The sequence below is a fragment of the Malus sylvestris genome, chromosome 6 (genome assembly GCF_916048215.2).
Source record: "Malus sylvestris chromosome 6, drMalSylv7.2, whole genome shotgun sequence".
Classification (NCBI taxonomy): domain Eukaryota; kingdom Viridiplantae; phylum Streptophyta; class Magnoliopsida; order Rosales; family Rosaceae; genus Malus; species Malus sylvestris.
Genome location: NC_062265.1, coordinates 8,884,657 through 8,894,999, shown reverse-complemented (window position 1 = coordinate 8,894,999; position 10,343 = coordinate 8,884,657). Strand labels below are relative to the sequence as shown.

Sequence of the window (10,343 nt, the reverse complement as noted above, 5' to 3'; positions counted from 1 at the left end):
ATTGATTTTCTAACTAAGTGAGCATTTTAAAGAGGTGAGTCAATTTCAGATATTTCGGATTTGGCTAGAATACTTACATATATTTATACATATATTCACATGAATGATATCTAACTATCAAATGGTGATTGCAATAAATACATGTAAGTATTTTTGCCAGTTCCATCATTTGTGATAAAAACTGAAAATAATACTTTGAAGGACTAAAACATAATCCTCCACACTTCTAATCTTCCATTGTTGAAGATGGCCATAGGCCTAATAGATTGGATAGAGCCTAGAGGTAACCCCAACCCATGCACGTGAGACAAACCTATCTCTATTTGAGAGTTCAGAAGTGGTACAAATATCATACGTACATCCGAACTTTTCGGCCCTTTGGTAAGCAGAATGGGATGAATTATTTCTAATTAAATTGAATTTGCAACCCAGCTAATATTTGGTGAAAAAAATTGTAATACGAACTGGATTGGCTACAAATTCGAAATAAGGAAAAATATGATGAGTTATGGAACCCAACCGCACACATGGGTTATGTAAATCATCGATGCCAATCCAATCTTATTCCTAAGGGCCAATCACATCCAATCCACCAAATGGGTCCTTCGTATTTTGCCAATATTGGCCTTCCCGTAGGTTTAAGCCCAATGGGCTTTCATGGGTTTTGAACATCCCAACCCGGCCCATAAATATTGGTGAAAGAGAGAAAAGAAGTTAAAATTGGGTGCACGTCAAGGATATCGAAAAAACAGCGTCATTGTGTAGTACGGTGTACCCCACGCCCCGTCTGTCAATGGTAGAAACTAGGGGTGGGCACTTGGAACCGAAAACCGAAACCGAAACACGAATCGAATCAAACCGCACCAAACGGTTTGGTTTTGCGGTTTTGAAACGGTTTCGGTTTCAAAACCGAACCGCGGCACACAAAATGGTTTGGTTTCGGTTTTGAGTTTTCAAAACCGCACCGAAACCGAAACCGCACCATATAATAAATAAATGTTATATAACTTATATTTTAAACTTTTCAACTAGGTTATAACTTATAAGTTTGTATTATGGCAAACTTAATCTTTCAATTGGGTTGTAAAGTATTGTGAATGGTGATCTAAGTTCAATTTTAGTAGATGTGATGCATAAGGATTTAAAGTTTAAACCCTTTGATGCATTGGATGTTGTCTCAATTTTAGTAGTTGTCATTTGTTGCAGTTTTGGTACAAGTTAGCTGCACTTTTGGTGCAAATTTTTGTTTCTGTTTTGTGCAGTTTTTTGGTGCTGTTTTGGTGCTGTTTTTTTATGCAGTTTTACTGCATTATTTTTTGGTGCAATTTTGTACAGTTTTGTGCAGTTTTTGGTGCAGTTTTGCTGCTGTTTTTTATGCAGTTTTGCTGTATTTTTTTGGTGCAGTTTTGTACAGTTTTGATGCAGTTTTTAGTACTGTTTTGGTGCTGTTTTTATGCAGTTTTGCTGCTTTTTTTTTTTGCAGTTTTGACTCTTTTTGCTGCAATTTTACTGCATATTCATTAATTAATATACGAAGAAAATAAGACCGTCTTATGCATAAATAGGTGTATATTTTAAATTGTACATTTTTTTTCTCAAAAACCAAACCGAAACCGTTTAAAACCGCACCGCACCGAACCGAACGGTTTGGTTTCATTTCGGTTTTGCCTTCAAAACCACACCGCACCGCACCGCAAAATGTTTTGGTTTCGGTTGTGGTTTCACTCGAAACCGCACCAAACCGCACCGCGCCCACCCCTAGTAGAAACCCCTAAACCCCGAAACCAAACCGTTTTGTGTGCCGCGGTTCGGTTTTGAAACCGAAACCGTTTCAAAACCGCAAAACCAAACCGTTTGGTGCGGTTTGATTCGATTCGTGTTTCGGTTTCGGTTTTCGGTTCCAAGTGCCCACCCCTACGGTCATCCTCTGAAGTCACCTTCCGAACCCAAAAAATTGCCACTCTCTGCAAAACCCTAGAGCCAAAAGTACAGAGAAAGTAGAGAGATGATGGAAGCGGAAGAAGGACCGCCCAACAGAGAACTGTACGCGCTGCTTCACATCTCACCGGAAGCCTCCGATGAGGAAATCAGAAAAGCTTACCGGCAGTGGGCCCAAGTCTATCACCCTGATAAATACCAAGCTCCTCATGTAAATTTATTTAGTTTTTTTAATTTGGTTTGTAAATACTAAAGTTTGAATCTTTTGCTTATTGGATTGATACCCAATTGCTAATTCATGTTTAATTTGTCTTCGGCGGTGTCGATTTAGTTATTGAAATGCTGCGTTGGTGTTTGATTGTAATGTTTGGTGTTTGTTGCTTAAGGTTGAAATCTAATGAGATGTTTCTGTTGTAATCTTTTAATGCAATCAAACCGAAAGTGTTAAAGTTTTGAAGTTCATTCAACTGTCTTAGGATTAGCAACCCGAAATGTTAGACTTGTTTGCACGTCTTCAACAATGTTGGCAGTCGAATTTAGTTTCGTGGAAAGTGGTAACTGATTAGTGATGTCGTTGAATGTTTGTTTTCAGATGAAGGAGACCGCTACAGAAAACTTTCAGCGGATATGCCAAGCGTATGAGATATTGTCAGATGAGAATAAAAGGAAGATATATGACATTTATGGGATGGAAGGGTTGGCTTCTGGTTTGGAACTTGGGACAAAACTGAATAAAGCAGAAGAGTTAAAGGAAGAACTGGAGAGGTTGCGGAAAATGAAGGAACAAGAGAAGGTCGCAGCACATTTCCGACCTTCTGGTACAATATTGGCCAATATGTCTTTACCACACTTTTTACATGGCCATGGCATTATGAGAGGGTACGGCTCAGTTCCAGTCTCTTTATTATCTTTTTCTCCCATCATTCAATCGATCATCTTGAATGTAATCATTTCTTTCGCTAGTAAGCCTTTTGATGCCCATGGAGAAATTTTAATTTTAATTTGAATGTCATTTTATTATGTAGTTCAAATTTGAGTGTCTGCCTGTTACTTCTAGTTGCATTTTATATATCTCGACCATTTTTTGTAGGCTTGCAATTTTTTCCCTCGTCTTATTAAGATATCACTGTCTTTCCCACACGGTTACGTTCTTAGAACCCTATCAAAATCACATTGATCCTTGATATCTTAAAGGCATGATGTTCAATACAGTTGTATGCTTTGGTTTTTCTGCTTCATAGTGTCTATTGTTTTCTCGGAAACTGATTTCTTATAAATAAATGTCAGGATGGCTATGACAAGTTCAGTTCAGTCTCAGATATCAAAGCACAACACCCTTTCAATTGGTGGAAATTTGGCAGTTAATGGGAATGCTGGCGGTGGAGCCGCTACAGTTGTATTTGGACATCAGATGTCTTCCGTTTCTTCTGTAGAGTTCATAGGTTCAGCTGGGTTACGGTCACTTATTGGGGTGCAGACTACTCGGTGAGCTTATTTTGCTCGAGTCACTTTGAATTTTCTTTTCAGCACATTGTGTTTCCTCTTTATAATCTTCATTGTCTCTTTTTTCCAGTAACTTATCATCGCATTTAACTGCCACATCTGGACTTTCACTTTCTTTGAAAGATGGTTCACTGAATCTCACCAACAGTTGGACACGACAACTATCTGAAACTGCAAGTGGAAATGTATGTGCATTTCTTGTTCTAGTTGACTCATTTGATTTATTTTATGTTTTCAGGTACTGTTGTGCTTTTATTGTATTTGGTAACATCACCAATAACATGTCATGCATGACTAATTAGAGAAATGTTGGAAAATGCTTGAAGTCATGAATGCGTTGGATACATTACTATCACTATGTTTGTAATGTAATTTATTCTATCAGTAGGGACGTGTATTTTTTGGAAGGAAAAGATGAAGAAAGGTCAAATAAGTTATGAACCCTGATAGAAGTAAAAATATAAATTGATCTAGGTAAAATGTCACTTATTAAGGAGAATAAAAAAAGAGTAAACATCTGATTTTGTATTGACTTATTTCTGAATGGCTAATATTGTTATTTTTTCATTGGCTCCGGGGGGTTTCACCTTCTCCTTGACAGATACACCTCTCTTTAGGCTCAGAATCAGCCGTGTCAGTAGGTTGGCGAAAGAAACAAGAGAAATTGTCTGCTGCTGGAGAGCTGAAGGTACAGCATGTTATTACCCCTATTAGTTGTAGAACGGTCTACAAGTTCATAATTATAATGCACTCCAACCTGTTGTCTTCTAAATTTTACATTGAGCATTCTTTTAGTTTTTATGAATTCAATTGCTTGATATACATTACATTGTTCATCTCACTTGGTGACTTAGTTAAGCATAATTTACTCTCTTTTATTATATCAAACTTAAGTTGTGTTAGGATTTTGGCTCGTCAAATATGTCCTAGTTGGTTTAGGATTGTTTTAGGAAACCTAGAGGTATACCGATTCTTGTCCTAGAGGGATTAGGAAAGAATTTCAGTTTCCTAATTCAATTTAGGTTTGGATTTCTAGAAGTCTATTTGGATTTGGACAAGTGTAATTTCCTAATCCACTTAGAAATATGAATTCAATCAGCCTTGGGACATGTAAGCCAACCCTATGTCTATAAATAGGGTGCGGCAAGGCTGATTTTTTAAGAGAGAAAGAAAGCAGCCAGACAGCCAAGAGTTTTGAGATTAGTTCTAGGGTTTGCAAAAGTTCTGTAATCTCTATTATTAATCAAAGGAGCGATGATTTCTCTAGAGAAATCACAACTGGACGTAGGCATAAGTTTTGCCGAACCAGTATAATTCTTGTATGTTTCTAAGTTTTCTAATATTTGCTAGTTTAGTCTATTGCCGTTGGTTACATTAAAGAACAAGGTCTAGTGTGCGGGTTTTTTCAACAAGTTGTACGTAATTCACTTAATTTATTTTCAACTTTGACAGTGTGGCATAGATTCTTTTGAGGCATCAGCTCATTACAATCATCGCTTTTCATCAAAGTCTCATGGCCGTATTTCAGGAAAAATTGGAAGGTATGCTTGTTGGTTGATGATATATTATCAGTAAATGCTATGGTGACTTATCCTCTGTAGTATTTGTTTCATACTCAATTTCATTCCAGTTTTTCATTAAAAAAAGGTTTACATTCCATAATACCACTTTTTCGTATATGGTGCCTCCTTTTGTACTCAACTAAGATACGTGGATTGATATATAAGCAGGATATTGTAGTCAACCAAATGTCGACACTAATTTAGGTAAATATAAGTGCTCATGTTATGCGTTTTCTGACTTTAGACATTATTGATGCAGCACTGCCCTTGAGATTGAAATTGGTGGTGGGAGAAAGTTATCTCAGTTCAGCACTGTCCGCATGTTGTATTCAATAGGAATTCAGGTGATTCAGACAAAAATCTATAGATTTTTCAGAAGCTTTAGGCTGCATTTATTTCATGAAATATATTTTCCAGACACCATTTTCTTCATTGGATTTGTTTTCTTTTTGTTGCATTTCTTAATTGTCCAATTTTTTTGGTGCTATTTGAGTTTTATCGTTATAGTTTATAGAGGACATAATGAGTACAACCAACTTGAATTGATATCTTGAGTTTTTAAAGACCTTTCCTCTTATTCTTATAAAAAGATATAGAATATTTAGGTAGGTTAATACTGCTAGAAGTTTCCATCCATCATTTAGGATAAAATTAAATATTCCTGGACTTGCAGAAAATATATCTTCCAGGATTTTTGGAATATTTAGTAAAACATACAACCTGTAAATGGTGCTCAACGATTAGGATTGGTCAGTTAATTGAATATTGTCGTACCGGGGTAACAGCACAGATCTATCACGTTCAGAACGTCAAACCTGAAATCAACCAAATCAGGAGGAGAAACTGATCCAATTCAAGCTAAAGAATACGGGATTAGAGAAACTGATTGAACTCAAGCCAAAGAATATGGATTTGGAGAGTGAGGTTGATTGGTTTTAATAATAAATGGTTGACATTTCAAAGGCATCAAAGCAGAATTGAACAAGGGATCTTTTGCAAATTAATAACGATAAAAGTACAACAGAGAAGTAGGAAGTAGTTGAAGGAAATGTAAGTGTCAGCAAGGGAAAAGATGTTTAGGCAGTCGGTGAAGAAAGTAAAAGTATGTTGATGGTTTAATAATTGTGCACAGATATAAAGATATATAGTCCACATTTCGATAGTCAGACTATCAAACAAGAGAGAGGGGGTACATGCATCAAAGAACAAGTTTGAAATTTCAATGAATTGACAAGGGAAGCAAGAATTAGGGGAAAAGAAAACATAGTACCAAAAAATTAGACAATTGACACGCGCTTGGTTCATTCGGTTTTGACACATTTTAAAAACCTTTGAACTGCATACCTATCGGAGACCTATGATTATACATCTGGAACCAAGTTTGTGTCTTATGGTTGTAGGGATCGTATTGAAGAGGCCGATTTGGTCAGGTTCTTGGTTCATCTGTTTTATTTTATTTTATTCTTTTCAACAGCCTCATCAGGAAATTGATCTTTCTGGGTTTGATATTTGATTCTTCCCCAAAATTTCTGGTGAAACAATTAGTGGATAATTATAAAATTACATCAGTTCCATATTCCCTCCTATAAAGTCCTTGATGTTAATCATACTAGCTTTGAAAAGATTAAATTTTGTTTAATAATGGCCTAATGTTTAGAGTTCATTTAAATACAATAATTTTTTCTTTTACACAGTATTTCAGTTAGTTCATGTTTAAACTGTGATTGACATCTCATACACTTCCTTGCAGGGTATCTTTTGGAAATTTGAGTTGCATCGCGGGGGTCAAAAGTTAATTATCCCTGTAAGCTTTATCTTATTATTTCACTCTTTATGTATTTTAGTGTGGGCGCAAATTTTATCTGTATTTGACCTTTACTCAGAGGTTTTCTATGTGTTTCTATGCCTTTTCATTCTTTCACTTGCGGATTAGAAATACTTCATGTGTAGTGTTTAAAGAGCCATTGAGTGTGCAAAATACAAAACGGAGGTTACATGTTGCTATCTGTTTATGTGTTTCTGGAATGTTTTCTTGTCATGTATGCATGGCTCTCTTAATATCATTTTGGAATAAAGTAAATTCAACTCTATTTTTCAATATCACCTAGGTTTAGGCATTACAAGGTTTTGATCTGTTGCTGATGTCTTTACATGCAGGTTTTGCTATCGAGGCATTTGGATCCTGTGTTTGCAACTGGAGCATTTCTAATTCCAACATCAGTGTACTTCGTACTCAAGGTTATTACATATTTTCTTTAATTTTAGCTAATCAGTTTTGAATATGTTGTTCTTCTTTACCTTATGCTGGCAAAGCCTAAGTTTTTTACTGCCAGGATTTGTTCATTATTTCTTTTAAACGTTCTTTATTAGTTTAGGCTTTTTAAAGTCATATATTAGTTGAAAACTGTGTTCATTTTGAAATATCAAACTGTATATCAGGAAGAGGTTTCTTGCTCTTGTTCTGTTCATAACTCGTTAGAGTGTGAATTATACTTAGACCCGTGAGCATACATTATATGAACGAGTTTTATATTTGGTCTTGTCCTTGCAACTTGAAATTAATTATGTAAATCTGAGGGCAAGATTGGATGTAGATCCATCTGGTGGCAAAATATTAGATTTTTGTCCTCCTCCCTTTATTTATTATTTAATGATCATTGATGTAGTGTTTTCATGTCTGTGATTTAGCAGCTAAGGTTTGTTAGATTATTAGTTGCTTTTATTATGCAGAGTTCCATTGCAAGAACTTTTCATTTTGTGTAGTGTGAAAAACTCGGTATTTGATGGATTGAGACTTGGAAGTTCTAATTTTGATCTTAATGTTGTCTGTTGATTCTGTGTCCTTTTTGTACGCTTGCAGAGATTCATTTTGAAACCTTACTACCTTAAGAGGGAAAAGAAGAAGGCGTTAGAGAATATGGAGAAAACTTCTGCACAGGTATGATTATCCATAAGTGCGAAATAGCAATATTAGAGCATTAAGTTTTGGTGTCTGTTGTCATGTCGGGTGAGATGCTGAAAGATACCTGTTGCACCTGGTTTTCAGTTGGATGCTTAAGTGTACATAATGCAGGCTTCAGAGTTCTGTGTTTTACAATTTATTTCCCTGAATTAATACACTGCAGTCTTTACATCTGATATCTGTCTCTTTTTTTATTTCCTTATGTTTAATATTTTTCATTTTTCATTGTGGAATTTGAAAGAATTTCTAAACCCTGTGTCTGCAGGTTCGAGAGGCAAGAGCAGCAGCAGACAAAGCTCAGAAGTTACTACAGAATGTAGCAACGAGAAAACAAAATAGGCAGCAAGAAATAGGGGGCCTGGTAATTTCAAATGCATTGTATGGGAATCTCAAAGCTTTGAAGAAAAGCAATGCACCAGTAGAATCAAATGATTCACAGGTCATTGATGTTAAACTGCCTCTAAATTTCCTTGTCAGTGACTCTGGAGAACTGAAGGTTGGTTCTTTAACAAATTTGCTTCTGCTTTTAGTATCTTTCGATAATCTTAAGTTTTAAGTGCTCATGAGATCATCCTGGGAATGTAGCTTGATTATACATTTCCGAAAATGCATATTATCATGTGTAGTGATCAGTGAAATCCAACTATGAAAATGAGTTTTACAAACCTTGTGAGGGAACCTTAGTTTGGCAACTCTACTTTTCCTGTTGACCTAAGGGGAAAGGGAGGGTTATGTTCTAGCTCACAAATACCACGGACTCTCATTCTTGAGCAGCCAAAGTGCGTCTGCTTGGCGTGCCATGTTTGCAGGGTCTATCGTAACCAGAATAAATCTGAACTCTTAGAGCTGCAGTAGTTTCTATAACACTTGTGGTTGATCAATTTAATCTGGCAGCTTCATAAGGGCGTAAAGAAGTCTGGCATTATGGGATTCTGTGATCCCTGTCCTGGAGAACCTAAACAGTTGTACGTGGAATACACTTATGGTGGCAGCCGATATGAGGTACTACACTTCAGTTTGCTTTTGTTTTTCGGTCAGAATCCTGAAGTTTTGTTGCTGTTGGCTAAAATACGAAACTTGTGTACCAGGTTACGGTTGACGATTATGAAGAGCTGCAAATACCCCAGGAAGAGCACAGAATTTGATTTTCATTTGACCATGTTTAAATCTACATTTGCTTACCTTTATATCTCCCAATTTTGCATCTTCCTCCTTTCATAAACCCCCAACTCCCTCACAAATATTGTATTTAATTTAGAAACCTGCAAATAAGTTTGTTTGTGTGTGTATTAATAACCACATTTTTATGTCCTGGATTTTACTGGTCCCAAATGCACTTAATAAAAAAAAAAAATAACATTTGAAAGAATTGACAGAACTGTGGAGGGTATTCAGAAGGTGTTATGCAATGGTCCTAATGTTTTTTTTTTTAGTAATTTGGATGAGAAGTTTATTGTGGAGTTCAATAATCTCCTGAAGCAGTCACTTAGTACTACAGTTTAATAGTATTTTTCTTCACTTATAAGTGAAAGGTTTTAGGTTGGATTCTCGTCAAAGGCGAATTTGAACCACATTATTACTAACCCATTGTGAGGTTTAGCTTACTCCCTCACTCTCTAAGTGATCCCTTTTCTCTTTTTTTTGTTTGTGTTATGCATTGAGAAGTTGTCTCATCTTACATTTGCGGCTTTTTGAAGAATAGGGTGGAAGTCTGAGAAAACTTCTCAATTGGGTCCAAATGTGACTCATTTATTTTTTGCGGATGATCTAATTTTGTTTTCTGAGGCTACTCCTAAGAAAGCTAAAATTATCGAACGGTGTATGGAAATGTTATGTAATGCTTCCGGTCAGACGATGAATTTTGATAAATCTGTCGTATATTGCTCGCTGAGCACTGGCAAAGAAACTGCTAGCAAGATTTGCTCCATTTGTGGCTCCCTCTCGTTGATGATCTTGGTAATTGTTTGGGAGTGCCAATTGTGCATTCGAGGGTCACTTCGTCTACCTCTGGCTCTATTGATAAGTTCGGAAGAAATTAGCTTCTTGGAAGAGCAAACTATTGTCCCAGGCTAGTCAAGCTACTCTCATTCGAGCTGTGACTTGTTCAATTCCTATCTATATGATGCACACCTCCAAGCTTCTTGTAAGCGTGTCCGAGGACCTTGATAATCTTATGAGCAACTCCATCGTGTGGAGTAGCCTTAGCGACAAGGCCCCAAAACAAAGGGCTAGCCCGAGCAACTACGTCCAACCCATCTGGGCGATTGAGCCCGAGGGGGCATGAGGGAGAGGCCTGGCGAGAGTAGACGGCCCGAGAGCCTGATGGCAAGGCTAACGTCAGGTGACGTCAGCCACATTTTGTATCTGTTTTGCTTCAG

General features: G+C 36.7%; 1 protein-coding gene across 1 annotated transcript; it reads left to right on the top strand.

Annotated features, from left to right (window-relative positions):
- Positions 1-1,912: 1,912 nt before the first annotated feature.
- On the top strand, positions 1,913-9,334 carry LOC126626339 (chaperone protein dnaJ 13). Its single transcript, XM_050295641.1, has 13 exons — positions 1,913-2,149; positions 2,531-2,817; positions 3,226-3,423; positions 3,512-3,626; positions 4,043-4,129; positions 4,894-4,982; positions 5,263-5,347; positions 6,754-6,807; positions 7,161-7,241; positions 7,864-7,941; positions 8,231-8,461; positions 8,860-8,967; positions 9,054-9,334. Exons 1-13 carry the CDS (start codon positions 2,006-2,008, stop codon positions 9,108-9,110), a joined length of 1,614 nt encoding a protein of 537 aa, XP_050151598.1. The 5' UTR covers positions 1,913-2,005; the 3' UTR covers positions 9,111-9,334.
- Positions 9,335-10,343: the final 1,009 nt, after the last annotated feature.

Bases quoted from the DNA above. Each gene is read 5' to 3' on its own strand.
- LOC126626339 (XM_050295641.1), top strand. From the start codon at position 2,006: ATGATGGAAGCGGAAGAAGGACCGCCCAACAGAGAACTGTACGCGCTG. The intron at 2,150-2,530 runs GTAAATTTATTT...GTTTGTTTTCAG, and splicing joins ATAAATACCAAGCTCCTCAT to ATGAAGGAGACCGCTACAGA. The intron at 5,348-6,753 runs GTGATTCAGACA...ACTTCCTTGCAG, and splicing joins TGTATTCAATAGGAATTCAG to GGTATCTTTTGGAAATTTGA.